Source organism: Hyaena hyaena, unplaced genomic scaffold (assembly GCF_003009895.1).
Source record: "Hyaena hyaena isolate Hyena2069 unplaced genomic scaffold, ASM300989v1 scaffold_647, whole genome shotgun sequence".
In the NCBI taxonomy this organism is placed as follows: Eukaryota; Metazoa; Chordata; class Mammalia; order Carnivora; family Hyaenidae; genus Hyaena; species Hyaena hyaena.
In genome coordinates this window covers 826,338-849,385 of record NW_024081281.1, presented here as the reverse complement: position 1 = coordinate 849,385, position 23,048 = coordinate 826,338, and the positions used below count along the sequence as shown (strand labels likewise).

Here is a 23,048-nt window from a genome sequence, read left to right as displayed (position 1 = left end):
CTTGTATAGGTTATCAGTATATCAATATAGGGGACAAAGCTCCGTTCCTGTAATAAAATGATAATAGGGGACGTAGGAAGGCACTGAACCAAATTCCCCCTCATCTTTATCGCCTCAACTTTACCACTTTCCCCGAGACCACACCAATATATATTTTTTAATTGAGGTGTAATAATTCACACACAACATTAGTTTCAGATGTATAGCATGATGGCTCTATATTTGTACATGTTGCAAAGTGATCACCACAATAACTCTAGTTGACATCCATCACCATGCACTTACAGAATTTCTTTGTTTTGTGATGAGAACTCCCCTCGGATGGACTCTTCTCAGCTACGCAGTGCTGCACTATGAACTCTGGTCACCACATTGTGCCTTACATTCTCCTCACTTTCTCTAAGAATGCTCCGCAGTTTGCTTGAGTTTTGTCCCTATTGCTACCATCAAAGGGTGGTTGTCCAATTAGTCACCGTATTTAGGACTGCCCTCTATTTAAGAAATCTCCCCATTGGGGTCCAGGTGAGGAAGTTACATCAACAAATGTAGACAGTTTAGCCCCTTTCCCGAGGGAAATGAGCAGGTAGTGTTTGTGTGGAAATCGTTTTGTCAAGCGCCGTGTGTGGGCCTATTTCTCTGGCAGTAGCAAGCCTGAGGGCCACCGGAAAGAGGCAGGAAACCCCTCTGTCTGTTGACCCAAAGGGGCATCGCTTTCAGCTGTTGTCCTTCACCGCGGTTCTTTGATCCTAAATCGTTTCACCTTTAGGCATTTTACATAGCAGTTGGCTTCCATTTTTCCCCATGTGGTTGTCTGGGAGGAGAATGTTTATTTGTGAGGAACATCCATGCTCCAGGACAAAACTGAGAACATCGGTTTCGCTCTCTAAAAGGCAGGAAGTACTTTGTCATTACAAGATGGAACCCACGGGAGGGCTGCGTAATGGCGCTTGTGGGTAAGATTCTTAACCTTTCGTAGACTCCTTGGACAGTCTGGTCAAAGCAAGCTACAGGCACCCTGGCCAGAAAAAATACCTCCATGTATACGTCTATGCAAATCCTGTGTATAATTTTGGGGGGCTCTTGGGAAACTACCAGCTCCATTATGCTTTACAAGGATCATTCTGTCTGTAAACATTCTTGAACTCCCTGTTATGAATGTTTATTATGATTTCTCTTTTCTGCTCCAAATAACGATTATTTTGTTTTTACTAAGCTCTCAGTTGTGTGGAGAAGCCCATCACGGCCAAAATGTGGACTGTATGTTAAAAAGAGTATTTTTTTTCCCTCGTGAGTTGCCTTTCATCCTAGACAAAGAGTATAAGAAGCTACTTCAGAAAGCGGCAGAGGCCAATATGTATGGAGGTCAATATGTATTGAGTGCCTACTGTGTGCCAAGCACCTTGCTCGGTACCTTGTACATGTGATCTCACCTAATTCTTTTTTTTCCCCCTGTTTAACTTTTTTTCAATATATAGTTTATTGTCACGTTGGTTTCCATATAACACTCAGTGCTCACCCCAACAAGTGCCCTCCTCCATGCCCATCACCCCCCTTCCCCTCTCTCATACCCCCATCAGCCCTCAGTTTGTTCTTGGTATTCAAGAGTCTCTCATGGTTTCTCTCCCTCTCTCTCTCCCCCACTATTTCTTTCCCTTTTTCTCCCCCACGGTCCTCCATTAAGTTTCTCCTACTCCATTTATAAGTGCAAACATATGGTATCTGTCCTTCTCTGCCCAATTTATTTCGCTCAGCATAACGCCCTCGAGTTCCATCCACGTTGCTACACATGGCCAGATTTCATTCTTTCTCATTGCCATGTAGTATTCCATTGTATAGATAAATCACATCTTGATTCATTCATCAGTTGATGGACAGTTACGCTCTTTCCATGTTTTGACTATTGTTGAGAGTGCCGCTATGAACACTGGGGTACATGCGCCCCTATGCATCAGCACTCCTGTATCCCTTGGGTAAGTCCCTAGCAGTGCTATTGCTGGATCCTAGGGGAGTTCTATTGTTAACTTTTTGAGGAACCTCCACACTGTTTTCCAGAGGGGCTGCACCAGTTTATATTCCCACCAACAGTGTAGGAAGGTGCCCGTTTCTCCACATCCTCACCAGCATCTATAGTCTCCTTGTTTGTTCATTTTAGCCTCTCTGACCGGCATGATCTCACCTCATTCATTCTCATGATGCTATGACATGGAGTTACTCCAGTCCAACCATGTGGAACCGAGGCTCAGAGCTACTAAGTCAGCCATTTGGAGTCTGTCAGACCCTAGAGCCCACTTTCCTCAGTGTCATGTGGCTTCTGAGAGAACACGTATCTTGTTCAAAAATCCCGGGATCTAGATCGGAAGAGCACGCCCTGGGGATGCTGGTGACCTGAGGGTGGGGGAAGAGTGGCAGGAGAAGGGGTGGTCCATGAACCTTCCCGAGGACGTACTAGAGGCCACGGAAAGTCATCTTGCATGCGAGCTCTGACGCTTGTCTTGATATAGGAAGATGATATCAGGAACCCTGAGTTCCTCTGACTCAGAGCAATCATGGCGCTGCATTCTTCCCCCCAAGCAAGTGTGCGTGAAGGAGAGAAAACCAAGAGGAGGAAAAGACATGTGGGTTCTCATTAAGAAAGTAGGTCAGAGTCGCACTCTTTTGGTCTGCTCCTAAGCCTCGTCCCCTGTAGTCTTCATTATCTTAGAGCACATGCCGCGACCAGGGCCCTGCTCATAACACCCATTGTGTCCGTGGGCCGTTTTGTGGTGTCGGCTCTCTGAGCCACAGCACGCGCAACCTCAACAGTGTTCTGCTATGGGATGCTACTCAGTACCTGTGGGGCAGCCGATACTAACTTATTGATTAAGAGGTTTTTCCCTTCTCTAATAAGAAGAGGACTTTATTTCCTAGAGTTCTTGCTCTGGAATTTTTCCCGGCAAACTTTTTTTTTTTTTTTTGATAGTCAGTGGAAAATTCACGGGGTCACAGGGATGGTCTGGTGCTTAGTGGGTGGAAGTCGGCCTCGGGAGTTAGGCTTCTTGGTAAGTAACCAAAGTAGGATTCAGCCCAGTCTTCGGGCAGACAAAATAAGCCCATTTAGAGGAATCTCATGAATTTTCATCATGAACTAGCGAACATCAGAGGGCAATAGGAAACCAAAATTATAATACGCTATCTTTCTCAAGTCTTCTATCAAAGAGCCCAGTCAAATGAATTATGAAGGGAGAAATTATACTTTGGAATCCTCCATGCTTTCGTGCAACCATGAATGGCATTGATTCAGGGGAGTTGTAAGGAGCGTTTCAATGAGAGAGATTTGAAGCAAGGAGAAGTCAGGACATACTGGTATACAAAGAGGGTCAGATCTCATGGAGAAGCAGAAAGTTGGAGATAATTGAGCGCCGCCTCATTACATTCATCAGAAGGCACGGGACCGTTGTCTCTGTGCGGGAACCAGTCACCTGCCCTACGTATGAAGATACAGCTTTCTGGGTCCCGCCTCTAGCGTTTCTGGTTGAGAGTCTCCAGGTGGGTCCAAGAGTCTGTGTTTCTAGAAAGTTCGCTGCCCCTGGTCAGTTTGCGAAAACTGCTGGGCCCGTCCCTACAGGTGGTGGATGCGCAGAGTGTGCTGGAACCCACCCAGTGGCATGGGCTGTGCAAGCTGCCTCTGCTGCACAGAGCGCACTCCCGGGAGCCCTACCCTGGCCCTAATTCTGCCAGCTGGAATTACTCTGAATACACCTAATCCCCGCATAAATGCCTCCGCTAACAGATGTAGCCTAAGGAAAAGAACAGATAGGGTACGTTTGGCAAATGATGCTGTTGCGCTCCACACTGGGAGTGCTTGGTCGATCTCTTCTGCGTCCAACTCCCAATGAGTTTAGAGCTTTGTGTTTTTAATTGGGGTTACACGTAGAAGAAAGCGTACACATCTCACGTGTACGGCTTGGTGAAGTTTCACATGTGTGGACACCCACACAACTACTTCCGGGCCAAAACGTGGAGTATTTCCACCACCGCAGAGGGCTCCCTGCCGTCTCTCCCAGTCAGTGCCCAGCCCCCAGCGCCCAGAGCCAGCGACCACGCCTAACCTCTGTTCTGCGTTGGCTGCAGCGGACAAGTTGTGCTGGCCTTGAACTTTACATAAACGGAAGCGTGGAGAGTATGCTCCCTGAGTATCTTCCGTTTCCACTCAGATTGACTGAGGTGTTGTACATGACAGTGACTCTCTCCTTTTTGTGGCATGTCGTGTCCCAAGTTCGATCTGTTGTATTGTCTTGCATTAGTTCCCTGGCCCTTATGCTCTTTTATATATTTTTAAGGCTTAGAATAACATTAGCTTGCGTGACTTCTTACCATGAGTCAGAAGGGCCTAAGTACAATAGTTCCTCCCCGCCCCCGCTTATCTGTGATTTCCTTTCCCCCAGTCACGGTTATCCACAGTCACCCATGGTCCTGACAGCAGGTGCTTCTCCTTCCGACATGTGGTCAGAAGGTCAGTGTTGGCCGCACGCTAGGTCATGGTGCCTGTGTCGTTCACCTCATTTCATCTCATCATGGAGGCGTTTAATCATCTCACATCATCACAAGAGTTGAGTGCAGCACCAGAAGATGTTTACAGAGAAAGAGATTCACATCACTTTTATTATAGTGTATTGTTATAATTGTTCCGTTTTATTATTAGCTGTTATTGTTAGCCACTGACTGTGCCTAATTTGTAAGTTAAACTGTATTGTAGGTATGTATGTACAGGAAAGAAAACATAGAGTGTACAGGGTTCAGTACTACCCAGGGTTTCAGGCATCCCCTGGGATCTTGGAATGTGGATAAGGTGGGGACAAGGAGGGACTTCTGTCCCTTACATCGCTTAATCTTTCAACAGTGTGAGCTTGGTAGACCCTGAATCCATTTGGCAGATGAGATCACCAAGGCTTAGTAACTTGCCCAACGTCTCACGGGTCATTAGAGGCAGAGCCAGTATCGAAAGCAGGTCCTTCTGACTCACTCATGATTCCAAGTTCTCAGCTGTGTTCCCAGGCCTCTCACTCATGGTGCTTTGCCAGCAATCACTGATGCGAGCCGGACCCTGACGAGCTTGCATCTTCCTTCCGTGTCAGGGACCTTTCCATTTCCAGCCCTTGTTGCCTTCCTCCTGTTTGGTGGATCTCAGGGGTCCTCGACTGTGTTGGCGAACCGGAAATGTGCGGGGGACGTTGTCACAGCTCTTTCTGCAGATGCTCACGTCAGTGGGAAGCATGTTATCATTCATCTGAATGTCGTCGACCAGAACGAAATCTCCTATTTGCTGGCTCTCTGGTCACACCCGAAACCCCTGTCCGTGTCGGGGGCAAATAATAGAAGAATCATCTCTGCCCTGTGGTGCCTGTTCACGTTACACCTAAATGGTCCCTGAAAAATAATGTTCTGTTCTGTTGAAGGAAATGTTTAAACTTCCTTTGACTTTAATGTCTCATAAACCCCTAGCAGAAGGAAGTTTATTTTTAAATACAAATTACCATGGGCACATCATGCCTTATTTCCTGTTTTATTTCGTTAATTAGTGACGGAAGATGGCTGGTCAGCTCACTCTATGGTATCAACTTGAATAGATTTAAAAAATAATCAGATGTTTTGCAGCAGTTCTAAGCCTGACCTTGATTCAGTATCCGGATACAGTCTCCACGTATACTGATGTTTGTATATTCTCCATTGTATTTTTATATTCCTCTTGGTGCATGCAGAGCCAAAAAATCTAAATTTCGGCTGCTAAGTATATAGACTTGGTGGTGTTTGGATTTAAAAGGGTGGGTAGTCTGCGAAAGAATTCTCTGTCCTAACAGAAAATGAAGGTCAGGAGTAAAAAATGGGCTGTGCTTTACTTAACCTGTCCTCCCACTGATTTTTCACAAATCCATTTGTAGAAATCCATTTATGTATTTAATCTTTCTGTAATTCTAATTTATATTCAAAGATTTGTGCTGGGGCAGACATTGGGTCTTTAAAAAGAGCCATCAACTTTCTGGACACACAGTAAGTTAGGGCAACCAAATGATTGCTGCGGGAAAGGTGTTTTTTGTGGAAGACTTCCGTATGGAAGGAACGACAGAACTAGGCCCCACCCTTTTGCAACTCTAGTTAAATAGTGGACACAGACAACCCTCGTCAGTGACTGGTAAAACTAGGAAGGGAAAGCTCAATGAGTAGCTTTATAAGGGGTGATCAGATTGACCACATGGGAGCCCGCCATCTTTCTTACTACAGCTGAAGTGGACAAGGAGGTGCTATACACTTCTGCCTGGAAAAGTGGTCCGTGCTCAGCATCACCCAGGAAGTGCGCTTGTCAGGAGTGCTGACTGGAGTCTAACCAAGCTCCTAACTGTCCTGCTGGACATAGGAAAATACGGAAGATGGAGCTGGGGCTCTCAGCCTTGACTGCACATTAGACTCACATGGGGAAGTTTAAAGTCTGGATGCCCCGGCTGTGTCCCAGACCAATTAAATGAGCTCTTGGCCTGGATATTGGTAGTTTTTCTAGTTCCACCAGATGTCACGATGCAAGCCAAGGATGGAAACCAAGGGAATTGGGGGGCCAGCTGAAAGAGAAGACAAGAAAATAATCACGAAATGCAGAATGTGAGGAACCCCATAGGACAGGTGACTCGTGTTTCACAGCATCATGACATAGCATTAGGAGAGAGGTGCAGGAGGGGACGCTTGTAGGTTAAAAGAGATTTAAGAAATGTAAACCCAGCGTGATGTGCAGTCTTTTTTAGATCTGGATTCAAACAAATCAGCCTTACCAAGACACGTTGTAGAGAATCAGGAAAATTTGGATGTAGGCGGAGTGTTCAAGGACCATGTGGCATTGAATGTTGGCTTTGTTACTCGTGATGATGGTTTGTGGTCATGTGAAAAAAAATAGAGATACGTACCGAAGCATCCATGGATGAAATATAAAGTCTGGGATTTCTTTTAAAATACTCTAGCAAAAGATGGTGAAGGGATTCATGAAAACAGGTAAAAAATTGGTGCGAGGTGATAATTGTTACAGTTGGGTAAAGGGTACATGGAGGTTCATTTTACTCTTCTCTCTGTGTTTGTATGTTTATATAATTCATACAAAGGATGAAGAAGAAGGCATTAAGGTGACATAGCTAACCTCTCTTGCACGGTGATGTATTATCAGTATGAACTCTGTTAAGTTCATATGGAAAATAAACCTGCAAAAAACAAAGTCTAGCCCTCTGTGTCTGTGCAAAGCAGCCCAAGTTCTCTTGAGAAAAATACTCATATGTTCAGTGATTGACTGACTATGTTTGCATCTGCTTGCAGATGATTCTGGGCCGCCCCCTTCTACTGTTATCAACCAAAACGACACTTTTGCCAAAATTCTGTTTAAGCCTACCGTGGTACAACAAGCCAAGATCGCCCAGAATGGCATTTTGGGAGATTTCATCGTTAGGTACGATGTCAACAGGGAGCAGAGCATTGGGGACATCCAGGTAATGGGCTCCTCGTTGCCATTTCCTGTCAGTTGCTTCATACTTGTAGTTAGACTCAGAACGAGGGATTCCAGTTCTTAACCTAAGGGAGGGAGAACTCTCTGGTTCTTAGAAATGTGTTTTACCCTAAAATATGTCTCCGAGGGGCCTAGGGTGTTCCCTTCCTAGAGGCTGAGGGTATCTACTTCCTGCTTCAATAATCTGGAGAGCAAATGAAATCTGTAATATCATTTTCCCTGCAGTGTTTTAGATGAAGTTAGAATTTTAGCTCATGTTCACTGTTAATTAAGAGAGCCTGGTGCATGGCTCATTTCCCTTTAGGTTTTATTGCTCCAGAAACAGGGTGGGAATATTAAAATGTGTTCGCACGCATCCAGAATGTAGACACCTTTGCCATCTCAACTCGTAAAAACCAGATACTGAAGGAAGCAGAAGTTCCAAGTGGCAAGGGCCATTGGGCGGGGGTGGGGGGGGGTGGATAATTAAACTTGAGTTAGTCCACATAGTCGAGAAGTTTTTAAGGGATGATATTATCTCTCTACAGATTAAATGAGCAGGTAGTTCGCTTGGAGGGATCAGGACAGTAGATACGTTTGCTGGGGGTGTGGAGTCTGTTTCACGCTGAGTTTCAGAAGTTACGTAGACTGTCCGTTGTAGCTAGTTTGCCTGCCTACCTTGGGTACTACCAGCTTTACTTTCCCTTCCCTCCACCAGGTTCTAAATGGCTATTTTGTGCACTACTTTGCCCCCGAAGACCTGCCTCCTTTGCCCAAGAACGTGGTGTTTGTGCTTGACAGCAGTGCCTCCATGGTGGGAACCAAACTCCGGCAGGTGAGTGAGATTCCGTTCTGCCTCACTTTTGCCCGCAGCCCTGTCATTCTCTGTGAGTAAAATGATGCCAAACGTCTGCTTTACCATCCACCCATTCTTGCCTACAGAGAAGATTCCTGAACCGCTTTGGTCAAGCCATTGACGTTAGCTATCATTCCAAGTTGGCAGTTTTAAGAGAGTGGAGGGGTGTGTTCTAGAAATACTTTGAAGTAAAGGGAACTGGCAGAGAAGATACTGAGAGTGAGACAGGAATACACTGAGAGGGCCACGTCACAGCACCACTGTGGCTGGAGTAATTCGGTTCGGCTGTGATGTCCTTTGAGAGCGATGGAGTAGAGCCATTGGCACCCCCGTGGCCTACCCTCAGAACAAAGGACTTCTGTCCCAATAGCTCAGGAGTGATACGATTTTTTTCTTAAGTTTATTTATTTATTATGAGAGAGATAGAGACAGTGCAAGTCGGAGAAGGACAGAGAGAGGGGGAGAATCCCAAGCAGGCTCTGTGATGTCAGCATGGAGCCCAATACGGGAGTCAAACCCACAAAGCTGCGAGATCGTGACCTGAGCTGAAATCAAGAGTCAGACGCTTAACTGAGTGAGTCCCCCAGGTGCCTCAGAAGTGATATTCTTATAGCATTTAGGATGAATGTTAAAATTCTAGGGGTGAGAGGAACATTAAGGGACATGTAGTCTGTGCTGCAATATTAAATTATACTAAAAATATAAGTGTTAAATTGTTTTTTTAAACCACTGGAAAAGGCTATTTGTTATGTTACTCTGGTAGCATAAATATCAGAAATTTGCATTTATGATATAGTTTCAACTCACATAATAGAAAACAAAAAGCTACTGGCTGTCGGACCAAATAATAGCTCTACATTCATCAAACACTTAGTCCTCTTAGCTTTCCTTTCTTAATTCATAATCTGTTTTTGTCAATTAAAAATATGTGGTTTAATGAGTGAGGTAGTACCTCAAATATCTCAAACCTCAAAAGAACCCTTTACTCCACTTCTTTTCACCCCTAGATCCCACTCCACACATAGCTGAATCTGATCTTAGTGGATAAACTATTGTAAATATTTTCTCGCAGTTATGACTTTGTAAGTCGTTTCTTTGGCCATCTATATTTTAAAAACCATGTAGTAAAATCTGTTGTCTTTTTCTTCATGGCATCTGATATTTCTCCACTCCAAAATAGTAAACAATGTGGATTCCAGGCAAAAATAAGGTTGAACTATTTTCTGTTTGCCAGATTGCCAGATACAATTTCAACTAGGATAGGGGTAAGATAACCTCACCCTGGAAATCAGTTCCGTGTACTTCTTCAACATCACATGCTTGTATGGAATTCAACCTGCTGGGTCCTCCGCTTTGATCGCTTCTCCTCTCTTTTGCATCTTTGGTTCTTTTGCTTGAAGAGCATTCACTGATATCTTCTTAAGTGTGGGTCTGCCAGTAAAGAATTCTCTTAGTTTTGTTTGTCTGAAAATTACGTATTTCACTCTCATTATTTAAGGATATTTTTAGCCGGAATGGAATTGTAGGTTGGCAGTGATTTTCTTTCAGTCCATTGAAGATAGGTCCCATTGTCTCCTGGCTTTCATTGTTGCTATTGAAAAGTCAGTAGTCTTATTAATTGCTGTCCCTCTTAATCTTCTATGGTCAACTGCTTTCAAGATTTTCCTTTTCATCTTAAGTTTTCTGTAGTTTTAATATAATGATGTCAGATGTGGATTTCTTATTTTCTCTGCCTGAGGTTCCTAGGGCTTCATGATTTTGTGGATTCATGTAAATTTCTGAAATTGCTTTGGCTCACTTTTCCTTCTAGGACTGCAGTGTTAGAAACTCTCTCCATATTCTGTTGCCCGGCCTCTCTTCTATTTATTCCAACTTTTGCCTTTTCATACTTCATTCCAAACCTATTACAGTTTACAAAGTCCCCTTTCAGTCATGTCCAATCTGCTGTTAAACTCATCCATCGAGTAATTTCAGTTATTGCTTTTTTTTTTCTCGAATTTCCATTTTTTTCCCAATCTACCCTGTCACTTTTTAGAATGTTCAGTTATTTTTGCAAAGTTTTTAATAACATTTTTGTTGTTTTCAAGCACCAGAGACATATGTATTTTAAAGTCTATATCTAATCATTCTAACCCAGAGCCTCATAGGAGCCATTCTTATCATTTCTCTTCTCTTCTTCTGTGGCTGGTCATTTTTGATTGCGTGATGAACATTATATTAAACATTTGTTGGTAGAAATAGTTTCAGTCATAAGATGATGATCTTTTCTGCTAGAGAAAGTTGGGAGTGTTTCTGTAAGGTACTTGGAGGATTTAATCTGGGGTTGTTTTAGTCCATTTTCAGGGCTTGAGATTTTTCTGGGCGGCCCAGATGGCTCAAAGCTGGATTGAAGTCCTTTCAAGACTGATTTATTTCTGTTTGGTACAAAATATAGCAGTTTACCCAAGCACCTATCCCTGGTGGGCTCTGGACCTCGACTTCTGATCCTTTAAAATGCTAACATGATGCTCAGCCTCTCAGATACTTCTTTGGCATTGACAAAGATCCTTTAGGTGAAAGTGATCCCAAATGCTGAACCCACCTCTTCAAATTTTCATCTTTTCCCATAGTGAGATATTTTTGCTCACTATTTTGATACTCACTACTTTGATTTAAAAAATTTTTCATTTTGTATTTTGCTTTTTTAAGCTGTTCTCAGTGGGAGAGTTGGGTACAAATTACTTGTATGTTTGCTCTCTGGGCAGCATTTCCCAAAGTGACTAATCACATGTATGTGAAACGTTCTTTGGTAGTGGCTGATTTTTGATTGATGTTTGAGAGGCCTCACAGCCTTTCCATATTTACTGAATATTCTTTAAGTACCCCAAGTTCTTAAGTGGTATTGTTGTTTTTGTGACTTTGTTGGCTGGAATACAGGTGCTGGCATACAGATAATCATGGTTTTCTTTGGGGGTCACTGTTGGTCATAGAATATAGTGTTAATTAGGTCTTGCATCTGACCCAGTGAAGTGATTCCCATTTGGATTTGGAATCAATTAGCAGTTAAGTTACTGAGTAGGTGCTATGAACTAGGTTTCCCTGTGTATGTCATCAACTTTATATGCACCTATAAATCCTCATTTTTCTTTATTTTGTCTTTTTCTTTAAGACAATGGCCTTCATGCAGCCAGGGTTTGGGTTTCCTCTGGGAAATATATGTAACTTCATGAAGGTATTAATAATGTAAATTCCTGGGTGGCTCAGTCGGGTAAGTGTCCCACTGTTGACCTGGGCAGATCCTGTTTGGGATACTCTCTCACCCTCTCTCTCTGGCCCTCCCCGGCTTGTGCGCTCTCTCTCTCTCTCTCTCAAAATAAATATACTTAAACTTTTAGGTCTTTTTAAAAAATGTTTTATTTTGGAGAGACAGAGCATAAGCAGGGGAGGGGCAGAGCAAGACGGAGACACAGAATGCAAAGCAGGCTCCAGGCTTCGAGCCGTCAGCACAGAGCCCAACGCGGGGCTTGAACCCACAAACCGTGAGATCATGGCCTGAGCCAAAGTTGGACGCTTAACCAACTGAGTCACCCAGGGGCCCCTACACTTAAAAAGTTTAAATAAAAAATTTAATGTAACCACTCTGAATTTGTGTTACCACCAAATATTTTAAATTTTGATATTTTTACTTACCCTTATATTATGAATATATCTAATACTATTAACTATTCCATAAAAAGCTGACTTTAATGACAGCACTGTTCAATAGAAACTTCTATGAGAATGGGAATGTACTATACCTGTGCTATCCGGTATGGTAGCCACTAGCCACCGGTGGGTATTAGCGCTTGAAATGTGACTAATGCGACTGAGGAACATTTTTTTTATCTTATTTAAGTTTAACACATTTAAATAGAAGTAGCCACGTGTGACTGTGGTTACCATATTGGATGGTGCAGCTGAAAACATTTACTCACTCACACCACCCGGGAGAGACATTTCAGTTACTTGCACTTTTATGCCATCATAAACAGCACTGGGGTGATCCGTGTCTGGTAGAAATCCTTGACCATGTGCCAGTCAATTTCTTAAGTAATCTAGAGTCTTAGTGGAATTACTGGAGCAAGGAATACTAACTCATTTGTACTGTGTACAGAGATTAAAAACACATTTTCTAGAAAGGCCCTACCAATGTATTAACATTTACAACTGTTACCCAAGTAAGAATTCCAAATGGATTAAGCAGTGGAGAGTAATCGATGAACCACACCCAAAAATAAGTAAGGAAATATGGGTGCATATTTAACTAGTTCTGAAGTGGGGAAAGACCTTCGAAGCCTAAAAGCAATGAGAGTAATTATAAAAGGAAAACAACAGTCAGTTTAGCTATATAAAAATAAAAATATAAAAATATTGAGCTATATAAAAATGTTAAGCTTTTGTTTTAAGTGAAAATAAAGTGAACAGAAGGCTGGAAAAATGTATGAGGTAAAGAGAAGTTTTTCTTTAATATATAAGAGCCAGTCCAGATCAGTTAATATTAACCCTACAGGAGAAATGGGCAAAGAATATGAAACAATTTACATAAAAGAAATAATCAGTAAGACTATGGAAAAGAGCCCAATGTACTAGTAACTAAGAACACACAGATTACATAATGCTGTTTTTATCTCCATGTGGTCAAACTTAAAAATAATGTAAATTACTTACAATGACCACATCTGTAGTTCGCATTGGTAGAATTCAGCACAATTATAATATAAAGTTATTTCCCAGTAAATACTAAGAAACACCAAAATGGCGAAAGGCATGGTCAGTATTGCATCTTCTCACAAAGGTCAGTAGTCACCCAAAAAGCCACAGTAGCTCGAAGGACTCCTATCATTAGCTGCTTGAGTCTCATCAGGGTTTAACCCCAAACGCAGTCCATTCCCATGCACAGGGTCTTCTTCCGTGTCTGATAGGAAGACAGTCAAGAGCCTTCTAACTAAATAACGCCCGGAAAGACAAATCCTGCCCCAAATCGTTCAGAGAAAACTAATGAACTAAGTCAGGGTCTCCTAGACGTACCATTCAGGATAAAATAATTTGGGCACTTCTGAAATACAGCACGGAGCATTTTCGACTTGCAGAGAATTATGCTAAAGGTGTTACATGAATCATTGGATAAGAGGATACTCGATGTTTTTTAAGAATTTGGCTGTCATCCACATTTTAACGATGGACAACCGAGGCTTTGCAGTGGGAGATAACTCAGCTCGCAAGTGGCAGGGCCGGGCTTCAAAGCCAGGTGTGACTCTGAGGCCCGTGCACCCCACCACGATGGTGTGGTGTCCTGGTGCAAGTGACCCGTGCGATCGGGCATTGCTCTCGCGTGCGGCAGTAGAGGTGTGCCCGGCTGCAGGGTGAGCACAGGTGGACATTTCAAGACCTCAAGAAGAAGGCTGCGTTGCAGCAGGAGGGACTTTCCCGCACGCTGCTGCAAGAGCCGTGTGATGATGGATGTCGCCCTAGGAGCCGGCCTCCCCTCCTCCCCCATTCCTGGATATTAAAATTCCATCACTTGCTGGGCACCGAATGTCTGGCACGCACTCTGCTGGCTTCTGAGGAAAGCATGGCCTCTTTCCAGGAGAACCACCCTAGACCAGCCAAACACATGTCAGAAGCCTCTAGACTATCCCTAAAGCCCATCGCTGCCTTGGAGCATTTTGAAAACTGCTGGCTTTTTTAGCAGCTCTCAGCAGCTCTAAGGCCCCAGCAGTGAGGGAAGAGCTCAGATGCCTGTTTGCAGAGCCTTGAACACAGTATCGTGTCCACCGGTGATGGGGAAAATTATTCCAAGCACAAGGCTTTCGTGATGTGTCAACCAGCTTGGCAACATCGGACATTTGTCACGGTTCCACTTGGACTCTGTGAAGAGTCAGTCACTGTAAGACCAGACGTTTTTGGCTCCCCTCGTCTTTGATGGGCCTGAAGTTCTTCATGTTACTCATCACAGTGAAGGGCATACAGTTGGTGTTTAATCATTGTAATTTGAACAGTTGATGTATACAAATTGTAAGATCATTTAACCTAAAAATGTATTCTCGCTGCCGGGTTTGTCACCGCCCGGGAAGCCCACGAAGCCGTGTGCGTCTGACACTTTGTGGTTCTGGTCCTCATCCCAGTGGGAATGCGAGCCTGGAAGCCGGGACCCACCCTGCTCTGGGGACAGCCTCGGAGGCTCCTGCAGGTTGCTCGTACGTGACGTGGCTCTGTTTTCTACTCCACGTGGTTTCGCTGGTAAATCTGCTGAGAGAGAGGTCTGGTGTGAGGTCGGGTAAGATTTCTGCCTCTCTGTTTCAGCTTATAAAACCCCTTAGTGGGAAGAAGAGCTCAGAAGAGCCTCAGAAAGTATCACCAGGAGAGATCTTTTTTTCCCTGATGAATTTCGTGCTTCAAGCACTGGAACCAGCAAACATACATGTCCTTGGGAACGTTAAGGAGAATACATTTCCATGAGATACATTTTTCCTTGATCAAGATCTACGTGTTTACCTCTTTCCTTTCCCTAGTCAATATAACTAGATTTCCTTTCCCTTCATAGTTAGGAGCTTGGCTGAGGGACTCTATTTGGCAACCAACCCTTGGCTGATGCATCATTTGCCAGATGCCTTTCTTGCTGTAACTTTCTACAGACTTGTTCCCATAATCTGTAGCATTCAGTGCCAATGCTAGATTCCCATGTAGCTTTTGGAAGTTTGTCTTCCTTTCTCCACTTTTTAAAAAGTTTATTTATTTTGGGGCGCCTGGGTGGCTTAGTCGGTTAAGCGTCCGACTTTCACTTGGGTCATGGTCTCGCGGTTCGTGGGTTCGGGCCCCGCGTCAGGCTCTGTGCTGGCTGCCGGCTCAGAGCCTGGAGCCTGTTTCAGTCTGTGACTCCCTCTCTCTCTCTGACCCTCCCCTGCTCACGCTGTCTCTCTCTCTCTCTCCTAGAAATAAATTAAAAAAACATTAAAAAAAAGTTTATTTATTTTGAGAGAGAGGGGGAAAGAGAGGGAGAGAAAGAGAAAGAGAGAATCTCAAGCAAGCTCCATACTGTCAGTGCAGAGTTTGACATGAGGCTCGATCCCATGAACCGTGAGATCATGACACGAGCTGAGATCAAGAGTTGGACGCTTAACCAACTGAGCCCTCCAGACGCACCTCCTTTCTCCAGTTAATTTAGTAAAGGGCTTTGGAGGCTAAAGAGTGGGCATAATGCTCCTCCTCTGTAATTGCCAAACTAAAATGTGAATGCTGCTTGTACCTTATTCATTGGCTTGCCTTATGCACTACGAAAGTACTTTCGTCTTCAAGTCCGGAATTCCAAGAGCTCTTTGGACATTTTATGGGCAGCCCTTTGGGCAGATAGGCTGTCTGCATGGATTTGAGGACCATCTTGTTTTTGATCATTATGGTACATATTCCCACATGGTAGGTAATGATTTTTGTTGAAAAACATACCAGCACATGCACATTAAATGTAGTGTTCACTTCGAAGTCACATGGGTACCCTTGGGTGACAGGTTCATACCAAGCTCTTAAGTGTTTTACATACATTTTTTTTCATTGAATCTTTCAGCAATCCAATGAAAGAGACATTGGTATCCTCTTTTTCCAAATAAGGTGAGGGGCAGGGAGGTGACCTCACTGTGCTGAAATACAGAAAGTTATAAGTAGAAACGTTCAGCATGAAGCCCAGTCTCTCCCCCTCGGAAGCTGGCCCCCATATCGTCCTTCACTGTGCCATTAGCCATAGGCCGTAACACTGGACCGCCTTTGGGGCTTCCAGGCTCCACCTGTGCTCATGGCCAAGTGAGGTGATGTGGGATGTGCCCATCCGGGTGAGTCACGCAGATGTCAGCTGCCCCGGGGGGGTTGGCAGGCATTGGTGCCAAGAGCAACGAATGGAGCTGCTCTGCCCTGCTGCGTAGAACTAACTACTGGTGATTTGTTGTTTAACTTGAAACACACCAGGGGCGCATGCAGGGATGCAGACTTCTTTCCTTTTAGGGTTTGGGCTGGATGGGAGTGCAGGCGTGGAGAGAGCAGGGGTGTAGAGAGGAGAAGGTTCGTGACCAGGAGGTCTGGTGATGTCATGACCTTCCCTCCAGCGTTCTCTTCAGGACCATGAGGATCTGTCACAGTTTGAAAGGGAAGGTGCTGGGAAAGCATTAGGATATTGAGAAAGTAGCTTTTAAAAAAAATGTCTATTTTTGAGAGAGAGGTGGGGGAAGGTGGGGGAGGGGCAGAGAGAGGGAGACACAGAATCCCAAGCAGGCTCCCAAGCTGTCAGCACAGAGCCCAATGTGGGACTCAAACTCACGAACCGTGAGATCATGACCTGAGCTGAAGCCAGGAGTCAGACGCTCACCTGCCTGAGCCACCCAGGTGCCCTGAAAGTAGCTTTTATGTGATGGGGATCAAAGGAAGTGCCGCCCGAGGTTCACTGAGCGGCCGGGAAGACTGCGGGCAAGGCCGGCAGCACCCAGAAGGGACTCGGGGCGTAGTGACCTGCTTGGTGCTCCCTGACCGAATGCAGGACTCTGGACAAGAAGATGCCAGTGGGCCAAACGCAGTCACATCTGGGAAATTTGGAGGGTCTCGGGGAGAGGCACTATCTGGCTGTCACATGAATAAAAATGGATGGTGGAAGGTTTGGCTGCTTTTGTAGGCCTTGCTGTAAACATCTGAAAACATGGCTCGAGCTCCTGGTAAAAATGTCCAGCTTCCCCTTTACACTTTCCCAGAACAAAGGTCAACAGACCCTTTCTGTGACGACAGATAGTAAGTGTCATAAGCTTTTTGGGCTCGATGGTCCCGTCTTACTACTCAGCTGTGCTCTTGTAGCACAAAGGCGGCCACAGGCCGCAAAGAAGCCGTGTTCATCAAAACACAGGCACCAGTCTGGATTTGGCCCCCAGGTCATCCTTCGCTGACCCCTGGTCTCCAGGGGTGACTGACGGGCATGGCTAGAGGTCATTCCAGCTCGTAGGATTTATTCTCATCTACTGGGTGGCTCTCGTCCAGACATGGCCACCAGCAGATGCGTGTTTCAGAAGCACGTTGCAAAACAGAGGTCTGGGACTTGGGGCAGGGAGCAGAAGGCAGTGGGGAAAACGTGTTTGTGACTCCGACTCAGAATATGAGCAAATTAATGACGGGCAGAGGGCAGAGTATCTTTCCTCTAGGTCACCAAGGAAAACTTGGGATTTTTTTTTGCTTCTCAACAATGATAATACAGATAATTTTAAATGAGTCAGAGGCACCCGTTTAAAAGCCTTTTTGTTGAGGCAGTGAAGATTTAGCCAAATGAGGTCACATTTAAAGTTTTGAGGCTCTCTGAATGAAGACACCGTGTGGCTAGCATACGAAGGAAGCATATGCAATTTTGAGCTGTGAGTTCTCCTGCACGATCGGTTCAGGTGATAGGCTTCCTGGTCAGCATCTGACCGCATGGCCCAGTGTCACCGGGAGGCCTGGCTTCTCCTTGCTGGCGTCCTAATTTTGTATTCAAGCCTCTCCAGTCGGATCAGCCGACTATCTCTATAAAGGGCTAGACAGGGCCTAAACGGAAACTTTTGCTACAACAAGATAAATCCTGCATAGGCAAGCAGACTAAAGATGATAACAAATGCTTATCAGGGATTTCCAACCCCGGCTGGCTGGAGAACTGAACCAGGGTGAGATTCCAAAGTGCCGCCCCTGCCCGATAGCGCGGCCTCCATTCTCCCCTGCAGGACGCCTGACTCTGCCTCCGGGTCCCACCTTGGCTTCGACTTCAGACTCCAGATTCTCAAAGGATGAAACAGATACTGATTATGGGCTGTTGGAGAGGTACGAGGCATAGGGTATACAAAGATAAATACGACAGAACCTTTTCTCTCAAGAGGTCTGGAGGAGGAGAGAAGTCATGTGAACATTGTGTGCAGAATGCTCCCTGTGGTAGAGGTGTTCGGTGGTCCAGTCACGGCACAGAGTGCGTCCTGATCAAGTCTTTTTAGGAGTGGAGAAGGGCATAATGGGCTTCTCAGACCAGGAGTCGTTGAGTGAGCCTAAGGTCTTATTTTTTTTTTTTTTTTTGCATTTATTTATTTTTGAGAGACAGAATAAGACAGAGCGTGAGCAGGGGATGGTCAGAGAGAGAGGGAGACCCAGAATCCAAAACAGGCTCCAGGCTCTGAGCTGTCAGCACAGAGCCTGAAGCGGGGCTTGAACCCACGAGCTGTGAGATCATGACCTGAGCTGAAGTCGGATGCTCAACTGACTGAGCCACCCTGGTGCCCCAAGTTCCAGCTCTTTTAGAAGTTAGTCAAGCTGGTGGGGTGGGAGGGTCCAGAGGAGCCCAACAGAGGGAGATGAATGGCAAGAGAAAACATGTACCGGAGAAGCCTATTCAAGTCACTCTGGTTGAGGACCTTAGAATTTTGCTGAGGAAAAGAAATGGGGAGCAATCACACGTTAGTCAAACCAACGCGTCACGAGGTTAGTGGAAAGAATTTTAGGGAAGGGCGAGGGCTTGAGGTAGTCAACGAAAGATTAATGACAGAGGTGACCTAGAAAGTAGTCCTTGAAGATGGGATACAGTTCTCTTGACAAGAAAGGTGGGAATGAATTCTTGGTTGAGGAAAAACCTGAAGAAAATCATGAAACAAGAGTCAATGGATGTGCCATTTGGTGGAAGGTGGGGATCTGAGCCTGAGACCCTTGCATGAAGCTGGCTCCTTTGAAGGACAGCAGTGGGCAGTGGATGGAAGAAAACTCCTGCCTGCTCTGCCCTGGGCCCTCCAGCTCTCCAGAATTAGTCTCCTTATGCAAAGAAGAGTAAGTGTTACCAAAACTCGGAACAGAAAGTAACCAAGATCCTCCCCAACCCACAACAGTGAAGTTCATCTGGTTTTAGAATCCATTCCTTCTTCCGCCGGAATCTCACAGTGCAGTCTTCACGGGGTCTTCAAGGGTCGGGGAGGACGAAGGAGACACTGAGAAGTCATCACTCCCCCTGCCTGGTGGGGGGTGACTCCACTTCGTCTAAATATCTGAGCCTGTGCCTGGGAGACGGGACTCATGAGTACTGACAGGTAGGAGAAAGGTGACTGGGCCAAAGGGCAGTCAGTGAGTCAGAGCCCAAGACATTCGGTAGCAGGAAACAGGCGGGGCTCCCTAATCCAATATGAAGCTCAGCAATGTAAACTTAAGAAGTTAGACCAGGCCCTGGGGACGAAGAATCCAGTCATGTCAGTCAGTAGGTGTGTCCGATCCTGGATGGAAGGCCACCAGTTACACAGGAGGTGTGCACACGGAGGTGAACATCTCTTGGTCAGCATCCCTTACTTACTTCCGTTAGAGCAGGAGCCTCCATTTAGAAGTGGCACAGCTACGTCCTTGGCCAGAGTGAGGAGCACGGGGTCGACAGTGAGGGGAACAAATCCCGAGGGGCGTTGGCCACACCAAGAGAGGCGAACGCATAATCTGTTTTGAGTCTTGAGTTAGTTGTTTACACATCGCACGTGAAAAATGGATGCACTTAATGTCTAAGGAATCAAAGATGTGAATGTTATTGGTAGAGAGCCTTTTTAGAAGAATGCACAATGACATTGTTAGGCAATGTTTCATATATTTGTCAAAAAAAGTCAAAACATTAGGGGATGAATCTTAACATTGGCCAGAGCGCTAACGTGAGCCATCATTTGCTTCTCAAGTTAGATTAATGTTATTCAAGCACAAAAGATTTGTGAAATGTAGTTATGTTTACATTGCAAAGATATTCTAATATTTAAACTTATTCAGACTTTTCTTTTTGTTAAGGCTGAATTTAGACAATTTAGTGTTTAGCAATCATTTTCTTTGAGATCCAGGCCTGAAGTAATAATGATATTTAGGCTAAAAAGGTGCCTTTCTCTAGCTATGAAACAACCACCATCTTATAGTTTACACAGATTGGGGAAACACAGAAGTAATTAGGTGATCTAATGGCGTGGAGCACAGTACTTCACTGAAGGAGCATTTGAAATGAGAAGTCAAACAGTAAAGAAGAGTATTTAGCATAAAACAATACATTTTTAAATACAGGAACCTTATGCTTTTGCTTAATTTAAATATTCTCTTCATAATAGGATGGGTGTTAATTGTAGAGCCCAAAGACACAGTGTTTTCTACATTTACTTTTAAGTGAAATTTCAAGTTAATATTTCGCATTTACTGAACTTAAAAAATTTATTTAAATCCAAGCGAGTTAACATTAATATAGTCATGGTTTCTCACTTACATAAAACACCCAGCGCTCATGCCAACAAGTGCCCTCCTTAATGCCCATCCCCCATCTCACCCATCCCCCCACCCAGCTCCCTCTCCAGCAACGCTTAATTTGTTCTTTGCATTTCAGTCTCTAATGGTCTCCCTCTCTGTCTTTATCTTATTTTTCCTTCCCTTCCCCTATGTTCACCTTTTTTGTTTCCTAAATTCCACATATGAGTGAAATCATACAATAGTTATCTTTCTCTGACCGATTTACTTTGCTTAGCGTAATGCCCTCCAGTTCCACCCACATTGTTACAAATGGCAGGATTTCATTCTTTTTGATTGCCGAGTAAAGTTCCATTGTATATATAAACCACATTTTCTTTATCCATTCATTAGACGATGGACATTTGGGCTCTTTCCATCATTTGGCTCTTGTCGAGAGTGCTACTATAAACATTGGGGGTGCATGTGCCCCTTTGAATCAGCATTTCTGTATCCGTTGGGTAAATACCGAGTAGTGCAATTGCTGGATTCTAGGGTAGCTCGATTTTTAATTTTTTGAGGAACCTCCCTACTATTCTCCAGAGCAGCTGCACCAGTTTGCATTCCCACCAACAGTGCAGGAGGGTTCCCCCTTCCCCACATCCTCACCAACACCTGTTGTTTCAAGTACTAGAAGGCGTGATGACGTCTATTCCAATTTTTCCATTTATATAAAGCAGACTTCTTAGTTTCCGCTCTTTCCATAAAGAATATTTCAACCAATAGAAAAATAGTTTTAGGGGGCACCTGGGTGGCTCAGTCAGTTAAGCGTCCGACTTCAGCTTAGGTCATGCTCACAGTTCGTGGGTTCGAGCCCCACGTCAGGCTCTGTGCTGATAGCCAGTCAGAGCCTGGAGCCTGTTTCAGATTCTGTGTCTCCCTCTCTCTCTGACCCTACCCTGCTCACGCTGTCTCTCTCTCTCTCTCTTTCAGAAATAAATAAAAACATTAAAAATTAAAAAAAAGAAAAATAGTTTTAGTTTCTTTCAACAAGATTCCTCAAACCTGACAGAGATGCTTTTTTTCATCCTTTGGTTCTTGTATTACAGTTTATAATTTCAACGTGTAAATTACATAATGAGATTTGTTTTAGGAAATATTTGTGGCAGAGAGGCGGCAAGAGGTATTATCACGGATATCCTTTGCGAGTTTACAGAACCTCTTGAGGCACCTTAACTGTAGTCTGTGGAATAACATGGTTTCTTCTTTGAAGCAAGTGTGTGTGGCTAGGTTTTTTGTTTGTTTGTTTGTTTGTTTTTAGTGTAACTATGATATAAACACGAATTATGTTATGGAGAAACAGTCAGTCTCACCCAGTTTATTGCCTTGCTCTTGAAGTTGGGATTTAAAGACATCTGATCATTGGTGGGTCAAGTCACAATAAGATTTCAAAACTTTCCTTTGAATTATTGGAAGACTTGCAGTGTCTAAAAATACAAGATTCTGTTACCTCTTACGGATTTTTCATCATCTTGAAACACCATGGTCTTGAAACAGTCCCACCGAAGCATACCTGATACGCATGGATGACAGCATCTGCTGGCACATCGTGGCTGCTGTGGTCTTGAACCATGACCGTGACTCCAGGGTGACTGGGACAGCGTCTTTCATGGAAGCCCGTATCATGCGCAGAGATTCCCGGGTGGCGGGCATATCCATTATCCTGTTTCAGGCTTAGACTCTCACTTTAAAGCTGCATTGAGGATCTGGTGTTGCAGACTTTGCTGGAGTCAGAGTTTTTGTGTAAAACGGGTAGCTTGACCATGGGCAGTGAGGGCGTCCCCACTGCTGGCTCCAAGAAGTACTGCAGGCTAACAGGAGCACAGTACACATGGGCTTCCCCCTTCTCCCGTTACCTGACGCCCCCCCTCCCCCGCCCAGGGAAGGGAGAAGGCTGACGTGTGGCCAGAGTTCGTAGTGGACATAGTCCATTTCCGGGCACTCTCTTTCAGAAACTTAGGGCTGTTTTCCTGGTGTGTTTCCATCGATCTCAATCCTTTGTGGCCCAACTCAGATGTGAGAAGGGCTTAAGTTTCTTTGTGGGATTATTTTAAGCTGTTCATCATAGGCGATTTTTCTCTCGGGTTCACTGAAAAGGACCACGTGGAAAAATAGAGAGAACGTCAATGTCTTGGTAAACATCTTAGTACGAGGGGAGGGAGAGCACTACTTAGGACAACAGCATGACCATTCTGCGGGCAACATCGAATGGCTGATACCTAACACCCCTGAACTTGGATTTCGTGTACGACATCATGGCTCCCCTTGTATCACGCCCAACAACCCGGACTCTGTGGTACAAAAGCCTTTTGTGTCCCCTACTTCCTGTTGAGTGTGGTTTGACGCAGACACAGAAGCGTTTGAGAAGAGCTGCCTATTCCGGAGCCCTGATGGCAGTGGCAGCCAGGAGGGGGC

The 23,048-nt window shown here is 44.7% G+C and overlaps 1 protein-coding gene across 1 annotated transcript in view; it reads left to right on the top strand.

Annotated features, from left to right (window-relative positions):
• The window catches only part of ITIH5 (inter-alpha-trypsin inhibitor heavy chain 5), a 79,977-nt gene that overhangs the window by 38,139 nt on the left and 18,790 nt on the right, over nt 1-23,048 (top strand). The window contains exons 6-7 of the mRNA XM_039216651.1: nt 7,330-7,499; nt 8,214-8,330. Of these exons, the coding sequence (XP_039072582.1) occupies nt 7,330-7,499; nt 8,214-8,330 (287 nt within the window). The remainder of the gene's footprint in view (nt 1-7,329; nt 7,500-8,213; nt 8,331-23,048) is intronic.